Source organism: Alligator mississippiensis, chromosome 1 (genome assembly GCF_030867095.1).
Source record: "Alligator mississippiensis isolate rAllMis1 chromosome 1, rAllMis1, whole genome shotgun sequence".
Taxonomy (NCBI): Eukaryota; Metazoa; Chordata; order Crocodylia; family Alligatoridae; genus Alligator; species Alligator mississippiensis.
In genome coordinates, this window is record NC_081824.1 from 44500563 (window position 1) to 44525730 (window position 25168).

General features: G+C 44.3%; 1 protein-coding gene across 1 annotated transcript in view; it reads right to left on the bottom strand.

The window, feature by feature from the left end:
- CSMD1 (CUB and Sushi multiple domains 1) overlaps positions 1-25168 on the bottom strand; it is a 2292800-nt gene that overhangs the window by 491779 nt on the left and 1775853 nt on the right. Inside the window, exon 21 of the mRNA XM_019488443.2 lies at positions 20704-20892. Within this exon, the coding sequence (XP_019343988.2) occupies positions 20704-20892 (189 nt within the window). The remainder of the gene's footprint in view (positions 1-20703; positions 20893-25168) is intronic.

Below are 25168 nucleotides of genomic sequence, written 5' to 3' on the forward strand. Positions count from 1 at the left end.
TCATGTATGTAAAAAACCATGAAACCCAATGTGTTGGTCTTTTATTGGATTTAGTCCTCAAAGGGCATGCCTACATGAAACCTTCACTGCATAGCTGACTAATTAGGTCCATAGTAAACGGCTTAGCATCTATACTTGCAGCCCTATTAGGCTTTAGTAAACAAATAACTTGTAAATACAAGTACTAGCCTTCAGTGATGTTCTTAGTGCACAGCAACACGCATGTAGATGCTGACCTGGCTGGGGCATTGGGGTGCTTCAGTGTGGGGGCTGCCTCAGGCAAGCTTACAGTGGACCACCCTCGTGCCCGAGCCAGCCCCTCCATAGCATATTGAGTTGGATTGAAGTAGCCCCAGGATAGCAGGCTGACCCCCCAGGGCCCCTGCAAATGGGGGCTGCTCTGACCCAGCTTAATGTGCAGCAGTCCTGGGTGTATGCTCAAACAGACAGCTTGTCCTGCAACAAAGCATGCATGCAGGGGCATGTGCTGTGGCAGTTTGTGCTGCTGCAAGCACACATCCCTGCATATCTGGATGGGGCCTAATTTCAAATTTACATCACTTCAGGGGAGGGTTAACTTGGGACTGTGCTATCTAGCTTGTGTTACGGTAACTCCAGTTTGCTCCACAAAAATAAAATGAGCAATTTGCTTCCCATGGGGCACGTCTACATGAGGCACATCTACGTGTTACTGCGTATTAGCCTCATTTACTGTATAATACGGGCAAGCGTCTACACATGTGCACCCTTACAGAACAGTAAATCCCCTTAAATGTACAAATGCAGGTAGCAAATTTAAGCACAATTAGTTAATTTTTAAATGAACTACCTTCATTTGGTGGGCCCCAAAATGACATCCTGGCCAGGGCCATGGAGGCCATATATGATGACCACCAGACCCTGGACACCATCCTGGCCCTGGTGGTGTTGTGTGTGCACGTTACTGTCTGGCTCCCAGCCATAGACGTGCAGACCTCATGGCAGCTACCCACTGTCCCGCAGCAGCTCCCTACCTCCTTTGCTACCTCCCACTCACAAAAGTCCCTAGCTCAGCACCCGCCCTGGGTCCACCACCACCTGCCTAGAACCAGCCCCACCACTTGCCCCAGCTCCACATGGGTGTGCAGCCAGAGTTGCCTAGAGCAGCATCAGACCTGGATAATAGTCCTGATGGTCCTGGATTCTGGCAGCCAGAGGGGGAGCTGCCTGCCCCAGAGGAGCATGGGCTTCCATCGCCCCTGCGCAAGCCCCCTGCCTGCCATGGTTGCTGAAGCCCCTGAAACTGTGGGGGAATTGCCCAAGGCCAGGGTGCTGGCCACCTGCCCCGGACTCTGCCCCGTAGGTGCCCCACCCCATGGCACCCCAATCCAGGACACAAAAACACAGACTCTTAACTTGTAAATAGTTTTGAAACTGGGAAGAGGATTTAGTGCCAGGCCCCTGCACATGTGGCACCTACCCAAGATCGCTTATAGTGCAGTAAGTCTAGTTATGACTAAATTGACATGTAGATGTGCCCAGGATGCACAACTCCCAGCCATACCCACTACTCAGACCAAGTGTCTTGCCTTATAGCCATGCCCCTGCTTGCCAACCATTTAGTGCCACATCAGAGTTGTGTAGGCAATAAATATTATTGACCCTTTACATGTGACTGTTCCCAGCATGTTCTAATTTTAACAACTCTTAGCATTCCACATATTTAGTATGGTCTAAGTGTATCATAAAACTTCACCCAAAAATGTCTCCCCACTCCCCAGCCCATTGGATTGTTCCATCCTAAGTGCAGGACTTTGCACTTTTCCTTATTGAACTCCATGAGATTTTGTTTGGTCCAGTACTCCAATTCATCTAGGTCTCTCTGAATCCTAACCCAACCCTACAGCATATCTACTACTTCCTCCATCTTGGTTTCAGCTGCAAAATTGCTGAGGATGCACTCCATCACATCTTCCAGGTCATTAATGAAGATATAGAACAAAACCAGCCCCAGGACCAACCCATGAAGCATCCCACTTGATACCAGCTGCCAGTTAGACATTGAGCCACTGATTTACTACCCTTTTAACACTGATGTTCCAGCCAATATTTTATCCACCTTATAGTCCATTCCTCCAAACTGTACTTCCTTAGCTTGCTTGCAAGAACATTGTGGGAGACTAACAAAAGCCTTGCTAAAGTCAAGGTATATCATATTCACTGGTCTCTCTGCATCCACAGAGCCAGCTATCTCATCATAGGCAATGAGGTTGGTCAGGCATGATGTGCCCTTGGTGAATCCATGCTGACTGTTCCTAATTGCCTTCTTCTCCTCAAAGTGCTTAGAAATGGGAGACAATCCAATGGGCTATAGGCTGGGAAAAGACCGGCTAAGCAACAACATAGCCTCATGTAATGAGGAATAATCTGGGACGCTCCATTTAATCACAATAACAATGCTGCATAAGTTAAAAATAGTGAAAAATGGTTTAATAATAAATGCTTAATAGAAATATAACCATGAAATGGTCATGGGACCCCTTAAGAAAATAAATGGGAGGGGATGCCACATGTATTTCAGCTGGAGAACCATAATTAGTAGGGCTGTGCAAAGCTTCGGTAGCCTATTAGATTTGGAGAAGATTTGCCCCTGTTCATTCCCCCAGCTCTCAATCATTCCTCACAGTTCCTGGTTTGATTCCCCATCTCCTGGTTCAATTCTCCAGTTCCTGGTTTGATTCCCCAGCTCCCCAGTCATTCCCCCAGCTCCCAATCATTCTGCCTAGCCCCCACGGCTTCTCCTGGGGCTGCCAGCACTGCCTGCCTTGCCCTGGAAGAGGGGCAGCCAGGGGAGCAGCTGGATGAGCCATGGCTTGAGCCGGCAGCCTTGGGAGAAGCTGCAGGGTCTGGTGGGGAATGATTGGGGAGTTTCAGGAATGATTGGGGGCCGGGGGGAGTGATTGGGGGTTGGGAGAACAAACAAGGGCTTCTCCCCAGCTCCTGGTTTGATCCCTCATCTCCCGGTTTGATCCCCTACCTCCCCCATCATTCCCTGTGTCTTCTTCTGGGGCTGCCAGTACTGCCTGCCTCTCCATGGGGGGGCAGCCAGGGGAGCAACTGGACAAGCTGCAGCTTCTTCTGGGGCTGTGCGCTCAAGCCAGGGCTTGTCTGGCTGCTCTTCCAGCTGCTCCTGCCAGCACTGCATGCCTTAAGTCTATGGCTGAATAAGATTTGGCACTGAATAACTTCATATTTGGGTTTAAACTGTACAGATTTAGAAAATATTAGACTTATAAAAGGATGCATGCTATTTTAATTATTTTGTGAAGCATTCAGAATGTCAGGTGCAAATTCCTCATTAATAATTATATGTAGTATAGAGAAGTCATCCGAAGGGATTAAGAGGAAAAAAAGTGTGAAAGCTTACATGAGAACCATGTAAAATATATTTTCTCCTCTAAGCAAGGTTAAATTTATTCTTCAAGATCAATAGATCTAAACCTTGCCTCCAGCCAGAGAAATCTAGGATATTTTTAAATAAAGTTTTGGAATGTGATTAAAAAAAACATTTAGGAGATTAAAAAAAGAATAACTATACTGCAGTAAAAGTTCAGTAGGTCATAAGATATAATTATAGAGACTGAAAAATGTTATGAATTCACTTGTTGCTTAAGTTATTGCTGTCATGCACCTTGATTTCTAAGTTCAAGAAAAAAGCATGATATCTGCATAATTATTGGTAAGGGAAAATTAAAGTATGGAAACAGCTTAACACTTAATTTAAATACTTCCTACTAGAATCTGGGACACCTTTTGACTGGCTGAACATCTTTGTTTTCAGTTCTAATGGATCTAAGCAGCACAAGCCTGAAAAACAAATGTTACTTCAGCAACAATGATCACCAAATATATATTAACGTGGAGAATAAAATCCTGAGTGATATATTCATCACATATTAAATTAAATAAAGGAAACTCATCACTTTACCATTCATGAAACCAGGGGTGGGAGTTGTATTTGTATTACAAGGCTAATGACTTTGAATAAAAATCTTTATCCAGTCACTTCTAGGACTTTTTACCAAAGTATAATTTCTATTAAAAAGTCCAAGAATAAATATTTCATATGTGCACATAACAAATAATCATATTGATTAAGCCAAGAGTAGAAACTAAGCTAAATTAATTTTAGCTGGAATCCTAAACTTACTTTTAATCTAAGATAAAATGGCTGAAGCCAAATAACTGACATGAAGAGAATAAAATACACTTTTGAAGACACATTATATGGGAATATAAAAACAGTTGAAGGAGAGAAGTCATAATCAAATAAGCAACTAATACTTTTCAGAATCTTTATATCCCTAATGTCTGCATAAAGATGTATAAGCTATGCTTTAAAGGCATCTATGGAAGCTTTAAATTACTGTTTTATATAATTTTACAAATGACAATAAACCATAGTGCAAATGTGTGTATGCATTTATGCATTCCTTTGCTAATGATGTTTCATAAGAAATTGTGTCTAAGTAGTTTAAACAGAAGTTTAATTAGATTGATAGGAGAAGGGACATAAAGGAAGAAGGACATGGCCATTGCTATGCTGATAGCCCCTCTCAGACCTTCCCTCCCATACGTAGAAGGTGAGGGTGCATAGAGAACACAACCTGGAAGAAGAGAACTGGCTGGGCTAGAGCCAAAGAGAGAAGCATGGCACTCTCATTTTCTTAGTGTAGGGTGTTTAAATCATTTGGTCCTGAGACCCAAATCCAGACTGCTGAACTTTACAAGGGCCAGATGACTCACCTCCAATGGCAGGGCACCAATTTGTTGGTTCAGCTGCCAGACAATCCACAAGAGGATTCCAACCCCCATTTTCTTGCAGCACTGATTTTACTTGCCAACATCAACCAAAAAAATCCAAATTTGGCAGTGGGGAAGGAGACTAGGCATAAGTATTGATGCCATTTAGGCTTTGGGTTCTGGGGCTGTGCCAATGCAGTGGCTGTGGCAACCAGAACAACAGGTCCTGTAGGGCACAAATTAACAACTAACATCTCTTTTGCTAAGCTGACTCAATGTTTCATTATACATCTTGTTCAGAAACTTATTTCAGGGCTGAATTTGTCTGACTTCAGCTTCTAGCTATTGTATGCCTTTGTCTAATAGCATGAAATGTCCCCACTATCACATCTCTTTTCTATGTTTAACTGTCTATGCACAGGATAAGGTCACTTCTTAACTTTCTTTTTGATAAACTAAGTAATTTGAGCTTGAGTTCACACCTTACATTTTAAAGATGAAATTTTGAACTTCACATTTTTCAGCCCTTGAATGTTGTGGTTTTCCACTGACCTTTTTACAGGATTATCATTCACTCTGAAAAATTTACAACAGGACAGGATGCAGTATTCTACTTGCAGTCTTGCAAATGCTAAGTACAGTGGCAAGATTGTTTCTCTACTTCTACCTGATTAATTCAAAGACCAAGTTTAGTCATCTTAGTATGCTTCTAAGAGCTGATGTTGAGGGAGTTATTATAATCCCAAAAGCCATCCCTCCTTAGTCCACAGGAGTATAGTATCTTAATAGACAGCAGAACATATAATACACAGCCTAGAGACGGGCTTGTGCAAAAAGCTCCCATATAGCCTGTCAAAACTTAGGCTTCATGGATGAAAGTCTCCTGATGTGGTTTGCATCTAGCCCAGTCAGAAATATTTTACTACTAGTTAGGGGTTTCAAGGGAAGTATCCAGCTGTGCAAACTCCAGCTTCACATATAGGCAAGCTTCAGGTATGCCCAAGTTAAGGGAAGCTGGCTGGCAGAATTAGCACATTCATTAGCTCTTCTTGTGACCTAATGGCTGACGGATAGAAAATGATATTTAGAGATTTGCTTGTAGGACCTGGCTTGTAGGTAAAGTAGATACGCATTAGAATAGTGGTCCAAGAGAATGGCAAGGATTAATTAGTTTCTAAAAGCCCATTTGTGACAAAGTTTCCTTTAAGGCCCATGTTAGGATGGTAAACCTGCTCTTTTTTCCCGCCCTTTTCCCCTGCTGATTTATGGTGAGTCCGAACACTGAAAGAATTGGTCTTGCATTGGTCTTGCAGCTGATATATTGCTTACCTATGCCCAAGTTAGAGATTTAATTGGGCATAAGTCTTAAGACGCTAAGGTCAGCAGAAGCATAACCCTTATTCTAAGTAACATCAGCAAAATGACTTTTGTTTACTTAGTGGAATGTAGGGCTTCAAATGGTTAAACATTTGTCTAATCATTTGACTGTTGAGTTGTGGAATAGAGGGACTCAAATCAGACAGGGGAGGAAACTAGTGGTATATCAAGAGGGAAAATGCAAAAGTAGGCTTTTAAGATGATCAACCGCAAGTGACCGAAGGTAGTAGGGGTGACAACCTCACACAGGCACAGAGTGAAAATTATCATGGTAATGGGCTAATGCATAGCCAATTCCATGGGCGTAATGGGAGGAGGTTGGGGGAGGAGACTGGTCATGGTTTAATGCTAATGAGTGTAGACTGGAAGGTATAAATGTATGAATGCAATGATGTTCTGGGCCGCTCCCCACTTGTGTGGGGACCCTCCTGAAGTTGCCTCCATTTCAATAAAGTTGTTCAATGCAGTGTGTGCTTGTGTTTGCTCCATGAGTCGTCATGCTTATGATTCCATGGGCAATTGATTCATCGCTTCCCCAGTCGATGGGCCTCATGCGGAGTCGAGGTTTAACAGCCCACTGTGTCTGAAGCCAGCAGACACACCAGCTGGGAAAATAGAGATATGTATCACACTGTTCCATAACATGAACAGTGTACCCAAACAGTGATAAAAGACTCTGCAGTATTGGCACCAAGTCACAATGCCCAAATGCAGAGCCCTTGAGATTGTTGGTTTTGGTGAACAGACCAAATTAAGGTGTGTGCATGTAATGGGTTTGTTGGAAAAAAGGAATATCCTGACAGTACAGAATACAGATAGTATGATTACCACAGGGAAACCAGTCAATGATGCCTGGGTATGAAGAGTCACCAGAGAGAAAGAATACAAACCAAGGCATTTCAAAGCATCAAAGTGCCCTTGAGAGGGGAACCTGAGGCCACTATGGACAGAGGGCACACCACCAGCCCATCTCATCCACCCAACTGAGGAGGGGGTGGGGGGACTCGGCCTTTTACTTCCAGGATGCTGACATCTGACGTTTAAGAAAGAAACTCAGGGTGATGCTCACATAGTGGCCAGTTGTACTTCCCTCTGTGACAACTCTAGGACTTGTAGCTATAGAATTGGGGAGGTTATTTTGTTTGCCTTGCCTGCATTGTTCTTATCTGCTATCACTGTATATCAATAAAATTCACCTAATTTTGAATGGAGAATTCATGGTTGGTCTGAGGGTTTGGGTCTGCCTGGAACCAAGTATCTGGGTCATAAATCCAGTGTCAACAATGGCTAGAGTACCTGCTCGTCATAAGTTGTAGTTTCTCAAGAGGAAACACATTGGTAGTGCAAGTACATGGTATAGATGGGATCTCATGTAAGTTTTCTTAACTACAGATGAATGTGCCCAAAAGGACCAGTATTCATTTACAGCGACATCCCCAGATGCATTGCCCTCAGGGCTAAGTACAGACAATCAAAAAGCCTAAGGCAGCATAGTTTCAATCTTTGCAGGTTTCTCTAAGCTGTGGGAGATTGGACCAATAATAAACTGAACTGACATTCATTTTTCAGTTGGAAAAGGCAGCCAGATGCCTGTGGTGGCCTAGGCCACAAACTGGGGGACACTACAGCATACCTCTCAGCCAGACAGCCACTGTGAACCCAGCTGAATGGGGGCCAGACCTGATTTGCTTGCCAGTACAGGCCCCCAACCCCCTGCTGTCCCCCCACGCAGGGGGTTGAGGAGCTACTCATCCAGGTGCCGGCCCATGTGAGGGGAACCCCCACTTTAGGGAGTTTCCCCCAGCCCAGCCCGGGGTCCTCCCAGCCCTGGTCTGCCCTGTCATGGGGATACAGAGGACGTTTCCTCAGGTGGGAGGATATTTCCGCAGGTGGCAGGCATTACTTTGTGACATGGCATGTGGCATCCCATGCTAATGCAGCTTCCTAGGGGTCCCCCAGCCTGTGGCTACCCTGCCCCATGGAGCCAAGGAAAATCCTCTCTTCCCCCTCAGCTGTTCAGTTCAGACACTGCTGCAGGTTGGAAAGGGAAGGATTTTCCAGGACCCAGGGGCTTGCCTGCACAGTTGGGTGTCAGGGCACAGGACGGCCCCTGTCCTAAGGGAGTTCCTTCACCTCAGAGTCCCCCCAAAGTGGGACTGCCCTGCCCCTGGGAGCCAAGGGCAAATTCCTCACCCCCCACTTCTGCTCAGCCACTACCACTGGTGGGAGGGAGGAGTACCCTGGGCCAGGTGCCTGTCTGTGCAGCTGTGCAGCCCCCACCTCAGCAGCCTTCCCCAACCCTGGGGTTCCCCAGACTGGGGATATCCTGCCCCATGGAAACCAAAGGTAATAAGGTAATGCCCCTCCCCCACCATTCCCCAGTGCAGCTGGACCACTGTTCCACTCTGCCCCACCCACTGCTTCTCACAGAAAGTGGTGAGAGAGTTTGTGGGGAGCAAAGAGTGAGGTCTTCCTTGTGGCCCCAGGGCTGCTCCCACAGTGCTGGAACAACACAGCTCCTCTACCCAGAGGCAGGGTGGGGGTACCCACATTACCAGGGCTTTGCCATCATGCTGTGTCACAAAGTAATGCCTGCCCCCCACATTACCCATACACCAGACACTGAGCCCAGATGAACACTTGAGCTCTGACACAGCCCCACAGGACTGGCTCTAGATCTTGCAAACACAGGGAACATCATGGCCCCACAAAACTATGGAACAAAGAAGATCACACACAGGCTATGAGTAAAGCATTCTCTACCATTAATTTAACTGTGTTAATGCTTAAGGGTTTGTTAACAGCACATGATGTTCAGTAATGTAGTGAGAATGAGTGGAAAATAAGCTTACAGATTCATAATGAATTGGTAGAGATTTACTTAAGTCACATTTTCATGTTTTCAGGGAAGGCAGGACATCCCCAACTTTCCCTGAAGAGTGGGAAATAGCCGACCCCCCCACCCCCTCCGAAATTGGCATGAAATTGCTTAAGGGAAGGAAAAAGAAAAGAAGAAAAGAAAAAAAAAAACTGACCTGAAGCAAGCAGCAGCAAGCAGGGAGGAAAGAAAAGTTCAGAAAACCTTCACCTGCAGCACAGGGGCTCCAGGGGAAGTATGGGGTTTCTCAGCCAGGCTCAGTGATTGAGTTAATCAGCATGCTGATTAGCCCAATTACTGGGCAGCACAGGAGACTAGGAGGATTTAAAGAACATGCATACAGCACAGTGAGGCTGGCTACTGCACTTAAGATCAGTTCCACAGTCATCCCCACTCCCACTTCCACTCCCTTCCCCATCAGCTCTCACTGCTTCAAAATAGTCCACTACCCCAGCAGGATTTTTTTTTTTTCTTTTGCACTGGCTGTTTTTGGGTGCTGAATGCACCTGCCCCCCTGCCCCCCCCCCCCCCAACAAAAAGTGGTGAGGGGTGGGAAGAGGAAATGGCGGCCACTGGCACAAAAAGCACCTGAAATCAGTGCCTGCCAATGTGATGGCCACCTGAAAATAACCAGCAGCCACAGCAATTTAAATATATGTCTATGAATTGGGAGACATGCTGGGCGAGGCCTGTTGATGTGAACAGAGCATCTGAGTGCAGGCTGAGCACCTGGACCAACCAGTTGGCTGATGACATAGGCAGGAAAATCTGCAACCCCTGACCCTTCACCTGAGATTCTCCCCCAGACGGAGTCAGGACTTGTAGGAGAAACCCAGTGTGATTGCTCTCAGTTGTGAGTTACACCAGCTTCCATGTCCCAGATTGCCCAGGAGGTGCAGTATGTTCTGCTTGTTACCCTGCTTGACTCTCATGGGAACCTATGGGACATCATGTATGCCCACCTGGACATGATGCGGTAACTGGTCAGGATGGCATGTGCCTTCTTGCCCCTGACCCAGCAGCCAGCTGTCACACATGGGGCCATCTACGGTACCCTGTGTTTGCCAAGCACGCTGGCCTGGGCCACTGACTTTCATGTAACCAAAGAGGATGAGGCCACCTAGTATACCATGACCACTGGGGTGGTCTGGCATTACCTCCAGAACATCAAGTGCCAGTTTTGGGCCCATGCCACTAGTGCCAACTGTTACATAGGTGACTGGCGCCTTTTGAGTCAGAGCGGGTCCCCTGGCAGCCAATCTGACTGACCAGGAGCGGGGGGGGGGGGGGTACCCCATGGATGATCTCACTCAGTGAAAAGCAGCTGTGCCACTTGCACAAGTCCCACATCCACTTCCAGAAGTGGCACATGCGCTTTTGCTGGTGGCCCCGCTCCCTGGCTGGTGATCACAGAGGGGCACTCACAAGGGCTTGCAGGGGAGGCATCTGCCCACCTGTCCACCAGCTAAACAGAGAGCCTGGCCTGACAAGGGGTGCAACAGCACTCTCAGGGGGTGTACATGAACCCTCATCTACCACCTATGCTTTGCAACTGAACTGGTGGAAGTGGATTGTCCTGGGCACCTGGGACAACAAACAGTGGGTTTAGACCTTCTGCATGTACCAGATGACCTTTATGGACATCATTGCCTAGCTGGTCCCGAACATCTGTCACTCTGAAGAAGCAGGTGGCCATTGCCATCTACCCCCAGTAGTTATTGCTATGTCACCAGTTTGGAGTGGGCAAGTCCATGGCCAGAGAGGCTGCCTAGGAAGCGTGCTGGGTCATTCACAACATCCTAGCAAACTTCTTCCCCTGCCTATTGACCCACAGGAGGTGGTCATTGCAGGGGCTTCCCCAAATGCATGGGAGCTGTAGACAGCATCCACATCCCTATCCTCTGCTTGGACCAGAAACCTAGGCATTCATCAACTGCAAGGGCTTTTCCTCAATCATTCCGCAGGCTGCATATTCCCACCATGGCTGCATCCCAGTGCCAGAGAACACAGAAATTAATGAAGAGGTTCCACTTTGAAGCACCTAGATTTGAACTGTCCTTCAGTGAGGGTTAATTTGTCACACAACTGGAGTGCTCTGAAGCCGTGCTCTTCTGTTTGGGCATGGCTTTAGAGTGCTTTCAAGGGGTCAATCACACAACAAACTTCTGTGTCTATAATGTCACTGCCCACCAAATTGCCCATCAGATGTTTATCAATGGAAAAATCCCCAAAACCAAAAACAAACAACATGCCCTGCCACCAAAGACTGGATAGTTACAAGCACTATAAAGACCTGTATTTTACAAGGCCCTTCTTAATAATGGAAATGAATACTGGTATTAATTCACTGAAGACTGAGCTCAGGTACTGGCACTTCTAGAGTCTGGGAAAGATTAACCTGACCTAAAGAGCTTCAGTCTTCTCTGCTATGTTGTACTTACAAATTGTATAAATGACTGATATTGAACCGGTCTGCCCTATATATGGATAAACAGCTCATCCCTGAGCTGGCTTTATAGGGTGGCTTTCACTCTGGAAAATCAACAATGACCCAGGTGCTCAATCTAACTCAACATACTGAGGATGATTTTGGAAGAGGCCAAATCAGTAAAGCTGTGTTTGTTGACCTAATAGCTGTCTATCATACAGTTAACCACCAACTCTTTCACAAGACCCTGGAAATGACAGAAGGTCTACACCTTAAAGAGCTGATATGAACCCTGCTCAAAAATGTACATTTTGTCAAACTGGATGGGACAAAAAAAGTAGATGCAGATGGAGGTGACAAATTAATGGCTTCCCCAAGGAAGCATACTTGCACTGCTGATACATACCATCTATACAATGATATTATATAACATCAATTATATATGTGTATATATATATGTATCTATATATATATAGAGAGAGAGAGAGTTATTTAGAGTTTTATATAGAGAGTTATAGATGTGTGTGTACCAAATATATTAGTTATATAACCAATCAATTTGGAAACAAACATTTAATCTATGCTTTCTACCTGTGCATAAAAGCCTAAAACACTGGTTTTGACCATCTTGAAAAATTCCTAAGCAAGGCACTAATTGGCCTAACCTCATACTATGGGCCAACCCAGTGAAAACACAGGTATAGCAAAACCCCCAGTTTTTGTTTCTTGTTTTTATTTTAAAATGCATTCCCTCCCATTCCCCAATCATTTCTGACTTTTTCTCTCCCTCTCTATTCCCTATAGATAAGTATAAGTGAACTAAGACATAGGATAAGCTTCAGCATTTTATTTTGGTAGCAAGTTGTATTTCTTTTGTTTTTTTCTCCTTTATATTGTATGATTATTATGTTTATATTGATTGTTACTGTTCTATATTACTGTTTTACTGATATTATATGATATAGGCCTATATATAAGGCCAAAAGTTAGCATAAGTCATGTCAAGTTTCTATTTTGTCTGTCAAGCCCCCATCTTGTCCCCATGCCCTGTTATGTAACCTATGACTCACACCTACCTCTCCTATATAACTTGGTTCCTGAATGAATGCGGATGAATGCAGGTGCTTGAGAGACAATGGCAGTAGGTCTAAAAATAGCTCCTTCTGAATGACCGAACCATCAAAACCAATACCTGGACCAAGGACCCAGCCATTGGAAACAAAAGATGAGGCAACCCACCATTGTGCCAGGCTACACATGCTCAGTAAGAACACCTGGAAGCCTCTGGAACAGGACTGACATTGCCTGGACAGGACTGACATTGCCTGGACATACCCGCCCCACAGGAAATCATAGGTAGTCTGCCCCATACAAAGGGGTAGTGAAGACTAACTCCTTGGGACACCCTCTCCATCTGGACCAGCACTACACCACACCACCTATCCACCCAGAGGTCCTGCTGGCAAACCCACTCTGGACAACACCTGCTGGATGAAGACCCCTTTTCAGCCTGGATAGGTAGCTATCACCCCCACCCCTCTTCAACCAAGGACTTGGACTCTGTTTCTCTTCCCTACCTGGACTCCAACCCTCCCACTGAGTCTCTTTCTCCTGCTGCCATTGTGAGTGCTTGTGTGTCTGTGTGTGTGTGGGAGTGCTTGTGTGAGTGTGTGTAGGAACCACGCTATACAGTATAGTGTTCATTTAATAAAATGGTTATTAGGACCCCTGAGTTGGGTTTTGCTTTACTATGGTTCCTGCCCTGCTCCAATCTCTGCTCCTCACTCCTCTAACTTCTGTCTCATTTCTCCCTCTCCTGCTTCTGGCTCACCGCCACCTCCAACACCTGTCCCATGCTCCTGTGGCTCCAGCTATCCTGAGCTCCTCTCTGCCTACAAACCCCTGTTTCTTTGCCACTGTCTCATCCCCACTGCCTTTCCCCCGATCTCTGCCACTGTTTTGTCTCATCCCCACTGCCTTTTCCCTGGATCTCTGCTACTGCTATTGTCTCATTCCCACTGCTTTTTCTCCTGGTCTCTGCCACTGTCATTGCCTTGTTCCCACTGCCTTTTCCCTTTCTGCCTCTGTCTCCTGGCTGTTTCCACTTTGCCACTGGGTTTTTTCCCTTGCTTCCACCCTCGCACCAGGTGACCCTAAGTAACCCCGGGGCCACTTGACCTTGAGTAACCCCAAGCCTCAGTTCCTCAGCCAGCTTCTCTCTAGTCTACCAGTTCTAATCCCAGTTCCAGAAACTTTCGGAGGCTGGAGCTGGGGGCCAGTGGCTGGGGCCAGGAGCTGGGGGCCAGAGGCTGGAGCTGGGAGCCAGGGGCTGGAGTCAGGGGGTGGTGGCTGGAGGCTGGGGCTGGGAGCTGGGGGCCAGGGGACATGGGGCCGGTGGCTGGAGGCTGGGGCCAGGGGTCAGAGGCCAGGGGATAGAGCTGGGGACCAGGGGCCAGAGGCCAGGGGCTGGAGCCAGGAGGTGGTGGCTGGAGCCAGAGCCTATCACAGGCTCTCCAGCTTCCGGGAAGTGCTCCTCTCCCCCGCATCAGGGCCGAGGAGTGGAGCACTTTCATGGATCCAGTGGAGCCTGCACCAGCCCCCTACCCCAGCCTCCATTTCTGCCTCGCCTCACCTCAGGGAGGAGCCACTGCCTGCCCCAGTGAGGCTCCATTGACTATAGGACACTGCTTCTCTTCCTGGCCCTGATGTTACATGCCTCCTCACTCCCTGAGGTGATGTGGGGGAGCAAAGCAGTATCCCGGAGCCAGCAGAGCCTCACTTGGGCAGGCAGTGGCTGCTCCATGAGGTGAGGCAAGGCAGGGATAGAGGCTGGAGTAAGGGGCTGGCATGGGCTCTGCCGGCTCTGGGGAAATGCTCCACTCCCCTGCCCTGATGCAGGGGAATGGAGCACTTCCTTGGAGGCAGCAGAGTCTGTGCCAGTCTCCTGCCCCAGCCTCTCCTGGTAAGCGGTCTTGAAAAGGCTGTGCGTAGCCACACTTTTAGTTGTGCATGGCCACACATGTATGCACCTTAGAGGGAACCTTGGTGGTCATTCCTAAAGAAAGTGATCCTTCGGGTGCAGAGGGAGATTATCCCAGTACAAGAGAAAAGGAAGAAAGGAGCCAAAAAACTTCCTTGGCAAAACATGGAAATCCAGGGGAGCCTAAGGGCAAAAAAGAAGGCATATATGTGGTAGAAACAGGGGGAAACTACCAGGGAGGAGTATACCTACTTGGCCCACACATGTACAGAGGCAGTTAGAAAGGCCAAAACAACTACAGATCTGAGCTGGCGACACAAATTTAAGACAACAAAAAGTCTTTTTTTAGGAATGTAGGGAGTAAAAGGAAGGTGCTGGGCAGCATAGGGCCCCTACTGAACAAGAAGGAACAATTCATGACGGGGGGGGGGAGGGGGAAAGCTGAGCTCTTCAATGAGTTGTCTCAGTGTTCCTGAACAGAGGTCAAGATAAGTCTCCTAATGAGTTCTTAGATAGGCATCAGAGGGACACCAGCCCAGCAACTGTCAACACTAACTTGGTGCAGAGTTACTTGGATGGGCAAGATGTGTTTAAGTCAGCAGGCCCAGATGAGCTTCATCCAAGAGCACTGAAGGAATTGGCTGGTGTCATAGCAGAACCACTGGCACGGCTGTTTGAGAACTCATGGCACTTGGGTCAGGTCCCGGAGGACTGGAAAAGGGCAATGTGGTCCCTATTTTCAAGAAAGGGAGGAAGGAGGATCCAAGTAATTATAGGCCAGTCAGTCTCACCTCCATTCTTGGAAAGGTCTTTGAAAAGATTATGAAGGTTCATATTTGTGGGAGTCCAGTTGGAAAAAATAATGCAGCAGGGAAATCAGCACTAAGCTTGAGCAGTGGAGTCTGAGTTGTATTTCAGTGGGCTGCCCTGTGTGGGGAGGGGATGTGCAAAGCAGCCTGGGATGCTGAGGGAGTAGGAGGTAACATGAGTCAGGAGGAGGTCTGGGACAAAATGTTGATAGACCAGTTTATCTTAAATAAGTCATCCAGGTCTATCTTAAATTGGTTTGGGGCATTTTGAAACTGGTCTATGTGCACTGAAATTCTGCTCTGTTACAGATTTAAAGAGGCTTCTGACCACTTATACCAATTTATGTATAATTTCTGTCCCTAACCCAGGAAAGTAAAGAGCTTAACAGAGAAGGAGTAGCTATCACGGACCAAATCCTTCTCTAATGAGAAACCGAATAGGTGCAGGTGTTGATTCCAGGAACCATACATATACATGAATGGTGAACAAGTTAAGAGGCTGTGATGTGGATGACTACACAGTCCGGTGGGTGGCGAATTGGCTAGAGGGTCGCACCCAGAGAGTCATGGTGGATGGGTCGGTTTCGACCTGGAAGGGTGTGGGCAGTGGGGTCCCACAGGGCTCGGTCTTTGGACCGATACTCTTTAATATCTTCATCAGTGATTTGGACGAGGGAGTGAAATGTACTCTGTCCAAGTTTGCAGATGACACAAAGCTATGGGGAGAAGTGGACACGCCGGAGGGCAGGGAACAGCTGCAAGCAGACCTGGACAGGTTGGACAAGTGGGCAGAAAACAACAGAATGCAGTTCAACAAGGAGAAATGCAAAGTGCTGCACCTAGGGAGGAAAAATGTCCAGCACACCTACAGCCTAGAGAATGACCTGCTGGGTGGCACGGAAGTGGAAAGGGATCTTGGAGTCCTAGTGGACTCCAAGATGAACATGAGTCGGCAGTGTGACGAAGCCATCAGAAAAGCCAATGGCACTTTATCGTGCATCAGCAGATGCATGACGAATAGATCCAAGGAGGTGATACTTCCCCTCTATCGGGCGCTCTATAAGGCCACAGTTGGAGTACTGCGTGCAATTCTGGGCAGCGCACTTCAACAGGGATGCGGATAACCTGGAGAGGGTCCAGAGAACGGCCACTCGTATGGTTAAGGGCTTGCAGACCAAGCCCTACGAGGAGAGACTAGAGAACCTGGACCTTTTCAGCCTCCGCAAGAGAAGGTTGAGAGGTGACCTTGTGGGTGCCTATAAGTTCATCAAGGGGGCACAGAAGGGAATTGGTGAGGTTTTATTCACCAAGGCACCCCCGGGGGTTACAAGAAATAATGGCCACAAGCTAGCGGAGAGCAGATTTAGATTGGACATTAGGAAGAACTTCTTCACAGTTAGAGTGGCCAAGGTCTGGAACGGGCTCCCAAGGGAGGTGGTGCTCTCCCCTACCCTGGGGGTCTTCAAGAGGAGGTTAGATAAGCATCTAGCTGGGTTCATCTAGACCCAGCACTCTTTCCTGCCTATGCAGGGGGTTGGACTCGATGATCTATTGAGGTCCCTTCCAACCCTAACATCTAACATCTATGAACCAACAAATTATTTTGGACATAGTTACAGACATGAAAATATCCTCCCCATTTAGATTATTTTTATTGCCCCCTAATATAAGCAGCAATCACTATTTGAGGTAAGTAATAGATTCTCTTCTAGTAAGCAGTTTGTTTTACCAGTTAAGAGTTAGTCAAATGGGCAAGGATAATAAGGTTAATGAGGGCAATTCATACAATTTTGAACATTTTTTTATTTAATATTCTTTTATGAATACTTTTTTTCTGTGTAATATGTGTTCCTGGAGTTACACTCCGCACCAGCTGAAACCCACAGACTCACCAGCTGTGAGAAAATGGCTGATGACAGTTTAAGGATTAGCAAAAAAATAAATTACCTCTTGAACAATCATGGTTTATAAGGCCTGTTTAGGGAAATCTGCAGAATTTAAATGTTATATTAGTAAAGATGCAGCTTCCCACTTAAATCCTTCCCTGTGTCTCTTGTTGTCCTGATCAAGTCCTATTCTAAGGTACTGCTTTCCGACAAAATCTCCCATTCTGTAGGATTAAACTACATACTTTATTCCAAGATGCACTTTAGAACTGGGTACCCTATTATTAAAAATAAAAGTATATTAATTCCTTTCATTAAAATATTATAAATATGAATTGTGTAGGAAAGCAAATTATGTTTATTTTATATTAATACAAATATACTTTTATTCATACAATACAATCATGCATTCATACATACATACATACATACACTCACACACAGAATATAATCATATAGTACAATCTTAATTTTCCTACCAATTTTTTTCTATATTGAAGCCAAAAAATAGTTTAACTGAATTAGAATAATTACTTCAATTACTTATTTCAAAGCAATCATAAAAGAAACACAAGGTAACAACAATTGTATGTTCCAGCATAACTGCATTTGGATATTAGGGCTGTGCAGGCCCTATTTGATTTAGATTCAGCCCAAATCTGGGACAGTGATTTGATCCATTGGTTTGGATCACTGTCCCTGATTCAATTTAGCCGAATCCAAAGATTTGTTGCTGACTTGGCAAATCAGTGATTTGGACACAGGCACAGCTTTAAATGTTGTTTTCTATATACCTTGAGGTAGCAGCGCAGCTCGCGATCACTGTGGTGCTGGGGTGGTGGAGCATCCCATAGGAACATGGGGGGCTCTCCAGCGTGCTTGGCAGAGACCCTGCTTCTGGGTCTACTAGGAAGCATTCTGGGCCCTCCCCTGCACCCGCCCAGCTTGGTGATCAGCTGCAGGGGGACCCCCAATGCCACCCCCAGATTCAGGAGGCACCAGGCCCCAAGCCAGGGGGGCACAGGAAGGAACCCCCTGTATGCTCCCCGGTGGACCAGGAAGTGGACTGGAAGTGCTTCTGGTCCACTTCCAGATCTGCTGCTGAGCATGGTGGGGAGCCCCACATGTTTCTGTGTGACTGCTTCTGCCCCAGCACTGCAGCATTCAGAGCCCCTGCTACCTAGAGGTATGTAGAAAAAACATTTAAAGCTGTATCTATGTGTGAATTGCTTAATCTGTCTGAATCTCTCTGAATTGATTGGGAGGGTTCTGAATTGATTTGGAGATATTAAAGGATCCTCTGATTTGATTTGGATTTGGAGATTTGATCACCAAATCAGGCCAAATCTCCGCGAAATCGAATCAGGGACTGAAGCTTTGCACAGCTCTATTGGATACAGCCTAAATTATATTTTGATAGAGCTAATGGAAAATATAACATATTAATAGTCTTAGTATTGTCAAACTAATGAAGTCATGTCTCTGTTAAGAGAAAAATAAAGAAATAATTTTCAGCTCATGATGCCAATCTGAAAGAGATACGGTGGCAATCTGCTATTGGATAATTTCCTGATCTTTAAAATAAATAATATATTAAGGAGGGTGTGAATGCCTTATTAGGGTACATGCAGAAGTTACATTTAGATCAACCTAAATCAATTGATCTAATAAATCAATCAGTCAGTCAATCTAAATGCCATTCTGTGAAGACATCCAGGGGGTTTCAAGTGAGCCAAAAATGGCTGACCCAATCTAAATTAGTTCACTTAAGTAAATTAACTATTTTAGATTAGGAATAGATTAACCCAATCAGGAAAATGTCTACAGACATTCAGGGTGCAGTCCTAGGGTTGGGAAGGGCTGCCCGCTCACCTCAGGGCTGTGCTCCTTCTGTGCCCCACCCCACCTGACTGGGCCATTTTTAGTCCCCTGACCTGCCATCCCCAGATAGAGACCATCCCCCACCACCCTTTTGGGACCTGATCCTGCCAAACCCCTCTGGGCCCGTTAGCCCCCACAGTCCCACCCCTTCCTCCTCCCACTCTAAGCTTCTTTGCACTGAGTTCTCAGTACAGCTACAGGCACCAGAAAACATCTGCACATGTCACTTCTGATCTATGATCACAAAGCTTAAAGTAAGCCACCATAGTATACTGAATGATCACTGACCATAGACTGGTTGTGGTGAACATTTGTACACATACTTAAAGTCATCTGCACTCTTTAACACTGTGCATGGTCACCCTCAATGTAATCATGTTGTCTATGGGAAGGGTGGAGTCTTAGTACTCAAAGTTTCCACACAGCCATAAGTTCCATGTGACTCTAAGGCTGTTTCTACACAGATATTTCCCCTTGAAAATCCAGAAACCCAGGAGAGTCATACCTGTGTAACTTACCTTAATTTTGCATACCAATTTCTGCTCCAGAAATGATAGGTTTAATTTCTGTCAATTAGACAGATGAGCAGTTCTACTACGGCAGCTGTGAACAGTAGATCCTATATCACTGCCTGCATACAAGAGACTGCTTGTCCTGAAGAAAGGCTACCGTGGGATAAGCTAATGACACAGTGTACCAGTATATCTTAACCACAGTTCCTTTTGGTATGCAAAATAATGGGGAAAGTTATAGGATGTAGGTCATCATCCATTTCTTTTTTTAACACCAGTGTAAACATGTTCTCTTTCTATACCCTGGGTGTGTTCTTTCATAATGGAGATGTTACTGTTTCATGCTGATGGATATTTTTAATATACCATTAAAGGGATATGTTTATCCCTAATAAAAAAAAAAACAACCCAAAATAAACAGAAACCCTCTTAAAAGAAACCACTCACTCAGATGTAACTGAAGCTATTTGATATTTCAGGAGCATTATATTAATATTAATTGATAGTTTCACATGCTAGTGCCTTACAGTGTATATGCAATCCAAGTTATCAAACATCACAAAAAACACTAACACAAATCATACATAGTATTTCTAAAGTTTGAAAACTCTATTTTCAGTATCTCAAAAAACCCACATTAGCTTTATTACAGCTCTTAAAAGAAGCTTGTAATTTTTTAAATTGCAAGCACAGTAAGAACAGTTATTGAAAAATTAATTCAACAGCCAATATGCAGAATTTATTAAAAACAAAACAAAACCACTTTTCAAAACAAAGATCTGGAGAATAGCTGTTTATTCTGGAAGATAATGGGTAAATATCTGTCTTTGCTTGCTTTTAAAATAACCACATATTCCTAGTCCAAATACCACCCTTTTCATTTTATCTTCACACATGTTTCAGACTTATCATCTACTACAATTTCGATTGATAAGTATTGTTCCATCAATATGTTCATTTAAAGCATCCTTATTTGCTTTTGTTTTCTACTTTTCTTTATAACTACAGTAATGAAGCACTATTCAAAATTATAGCTGTCTGACCTCTGAGCAAATAAAGCTTGGTAATTAGTCCCTCGCCACTAGCACTTTGTTCTCTGCCCACTGTTCTGACATTTATCATGTGGTATTAACGATTTGATGAATGAAATGAAAGCATGTGACCACCTACCCACACACCTTGGCAGAGGTGCACTCCAAACACGACGACCACCACCCAGGCAGGTAAGTTTATTAGCACCTTCTAAACGATATCCAGGAAAACAAGAAAATGTCAAGGAGTCTCCAACACCAAAGTGAAAACCAATTCGTCTGCTGAAAGCAGGAACACCAGGGTCATCACATGGTTCCAGGTCATATTCTGCAGAGAAGAAAACAGAACATATAAATAAATGCAACAAGCCTCCTGTATCTTAAAACATATGCAGAGGGGATGTATGGGGTTTATATAAATCAATATGAAAACATCTTCCTCAATTCTGGCCTCTACTTTAAATATTGTTTGATTCTTTCAATACGCAAAATGATAAGGATAATTTATGCAGGTATATCATTACATTTATTTTCTTAATTTCAAAAACTTTAAAAACAGATTCCTGGATAAGTCTATAATTGAGCTTTAAGTGAAAGTAGCTGTTTTACTGCATGAATAGACACAGAATTTAGTATTGTGCAGCCCTTAGTCTCAATGCTATCAAAAGGAATGGTATCAATGGATCAAGGACAATATATAGCTCTTAGTTGTTATGTCTGCAGTTGTAAGAAAGTAGGAATTCTTTTTTTAATCCACTTAAGAGAGTGATTGTTTATTTTTTCCTCTTACAAGGCAATTATCAAGAAGATAGATTTAATTTTGAAATATATGAAAAAAAACACTCAAGTCTCTTTTTACTTTCTTTTAATAATATTTTATACAGTTGAGTTGAAAAGACAAAAAATACAAACTATGACAACTAACAAAGATGTAATATACAAAACTAAAAAGGAAAAGCAAAAACAAATGAATCATATAATATGAAGATCATCCTTTATCAGTATTTTACCAACTACTAAGAACAAACTGTTATTTCAATAACAAGAAATAACAAACTTAAAAGTAGGCTTTAAATTATAATCCATTTAATTTCAAATAACATTAAAAGATATCAGATTGGTTTATATAAAATACAATCCTCTTATTTTGACCACATGTATTAAAAAAGCAATAAGGTATACACACTTGACATTTATAAAAACCACAGGGAAATATAGAAAAAAAAGATTAATTGTTCTTCCATTTCATTTTGTTTTCCAAGATATATTTGGAAGGTGTCCTTCTGAGAAATAATATTAATTAATTAATTTATTTTGCTTAATATTTGTGACATGCTAAAAAGTGGTGTAGAAAATAGATGTTAATATGGTAGGTGACAACTAACATTTCCATCTAAACAGTAAAGAAATATAGGTATTGACCTATATTACCTTTTGTTTGGATGGAAGAAGCCATGGTATAAATAATAGAATAATTAACATCAAAAATAGAAAAGAGAAAATATTTGTTAGATGTATGGATTCAAGCTTATTCTTTAGAATGTATTAATCTAGGAAACCCAATTTGTTTTATAGTAGTAAGTTATAAATACACATGATGTTTAAAGAATAAATAATAAAATAGTGTCTGATATACTTGGCTGCAGCCTAAGGGAGGAGAACATAATATATGCGGGGTTATGAAGATGACTTTAACCCATATATAGGGCTTTCTCGATCCTGGCTGCAAACTGTCATGAAGATGAGGCAGGCAGCCATCATTTGATTACAAGACAAGCAGAACATAGGTGCTGGGTGGAATAGGAACCATTGCCCCCATACTGATGCACACTCTGGCAAGCATTGTGCAGCCAACAATGCTAATGTTAAGGCTTTTTGCTGGTGAAGACTGATGAGGGCCAATATCTCTGTCCTAAGGTTAAGGACTTAGATCTGTAAACTGTTGAGCATTCTCAACTGATCCCGAGAAAAAAAGGTGCCATTGACCTTAGGCTAGATCCACGATAAGATTCTGGTGGCACAATGCTGAGCACTATAATATTTAACTCTTAGGTATCTTGCTACCTAGTTGCATCTCCAACCCTGAGTTAGGGTCCCCTGTATAAATCACAGAACACTGTGGACACCTTAGAAAGGGTTTCGTAAAGGGCAAAACACCAAGTGAAGAGATCCTTATTTTAGCAAGGAAGAATTACTAAAGAGAGGCCTGTGTCTTAAGTTTCACTCTTCTCTAGGGTACCAACTATTGTGGTTTCATTATCCTTTCTCACTCACATGGGTAGGAAGTGACCTGGATCTAACTTCTCCTCTAATGAATTCTTAATAGAAAATTGTGAGTTATTAATTAGAATATGAACCCAAACTTCTCCCAGGGGAGAACCATATGCAGTATGCCATGGAATCACTTTCATGGTTTCTCTTGCCCGATGATTGGTTACTTATTCTCTCCCCATCCTAAAATACCCGCTCATAAGATACTCTATTGCCTGGACTGCTGGATTGAACATTTACCTGGAAGATGATAATTGAAGTTACCAATTCCCTCACACGGGATGGAACTGAACCTAGATTTCTACCTTCCTGAGTGAGAATTCTAACCACTGAGCTATTAGATAGAAGGCCACCGGTGACCAACTTTGTTAGTGGTTGTGTTTTGTGGAGCGTCTTATCTGGCACTTGTCTCAGAGATGCCCACTAGATTAGGCCCAGCATTAGCTCCACAGCACTTTCAAAATTAAGGCACCTCTAGGAATACTCAGACTTTTAGGTGTATAGGGAATTTTGCAGGCCTATATCTATGTCTATAGATTCCTGACACTTCCAGGGATGAGTAGCACTGTGCAGGAATTTGGGGAGAACTACATTTTACTTAGGCACCTTAGTTATTATTAATCTGACACAATCCTTATCTAGAACCAAGAGTAAATGTTAGCTTAAATTGTGATGAGCAATGGCTGATATATGATTCACACTACTGTAACTGCCAAGGAAATGCTTGTTACTTATGAACATAATTTAATCTTCTTTCAAAATCTATTTCCTTATTCATATATTTTAGTAATCATTCCCACAGTTGGATTTATATTATGTACTTCAGGTGCTTATTCATTTTAAAAGACTTGTCATTTAATTTGATTGAATCATATCTTATTCCTACATTTTTGGAGATCATAAATATGTTGTTTAACTGAGAGCACGGTCACACAAACAAGTAACCACGGGACAAAGGAAAACGGGGCTTTTCAATGTTTCAGTTGCTCTTTGGTAACTGCCTATGTATACATACTTACTCTGAGGTAAATACAAGCTAGTCTACTGTAACTTAACCATGAATAAAAGAGGAACAAACTATGACGGTTTAGCTTTCATTAACCATGGGATAACTATGTGCACAGGGTCAGTTACAACAGCGGCTGTAAAACCCCATCCTTCATCCTTCTTTACCTCATTGGTAACTTGCTCATATGTCCAAGCCCTAACATCAGCGACTCTCAACCAGAGTGCTGCAGCACCCTGGGGTGCTGTGAGATCTTTTTAAGTAAGTACTAAAACATGGAGCAATTAGCCACCCGTACTACACAGTGCGCATGGTGCACAGTTAGTTTTAGCAGCTACTTTGTTGTAGCAGCATGCTATAATGTGGGGGTGCGTCACTATGGTGAAATAGCTGCTGGTCATGCATAGACACCCATGGATGCTACGTCACCATAGCGCATAGCTATAGCAATGTAGCATCATGTGTAGACATGTCCTTAAGTGCATAAACACCAGCACATGTTTTACAAGATAAATCCAGAGATCTAAAATGCAAATCCATTGTGTCAAAAGCTTTCTGACCTGCTGTGATCTTTCTGAAGAAAGAAATGCTTTGTTATATCATCCCGAATCCAACACATAACTCCCAAGTCAAAATGACCTCTGTCACCCCCCACTCCCCACTCCCTGCCCCCCAGTCATTAGGTTCTATCCTTGGAAAATTACAAATGTATTATTTTCCATGGATAGAATCTAATAATCGGAGGGTGGTTTTCAGTTTGTTGCCTCCCCCCACCACCCCACCATCTCCACTGCTGCAGTGGCAGGGGAGCAATCAGCAAGGAAAGAAGCAGCAGGGGAGGATGTCAGGTATCATGCCCCTTTCCCCCACTACCCCATCTTTCCTCATGCCGTTTGCCCCTGCTTGTGACTGCACTGCTAGCACCTGTCTCTCCTGCCACTTGTGTTGTCCCCCAATCCCCAGTGCCTGCCTTCCTCTTCTACTTGAGCTCCATGCTTGCTTTCAGGCACTTTCTCCCCTTCTCCCTATGCCTGAGCCCCAGTCATTTGCCCCCCTCAGTGCCTTCCCACCACATTACCCAATTCAGCAGTTCTGGCTCTGGATTCAGCCTGAGGCCCAGAGCGCACAGTGCCACGAGCCCCAGCCAGGCAGAGGCAGTAGCAGCAGATCCAGCCCTGGCTCAAGACTGGGGCCAGAGCTGGAGCTGTTGCAGTTCCTGTATGCTCCCCCAGGCTGAACACCAAACAATTTCCCCTTTGAGCTGTGTGATCCACCTGCATTCCCCCCTGCACTTCATGATCTCCCCTATGCTTTCCTACTCTGCACT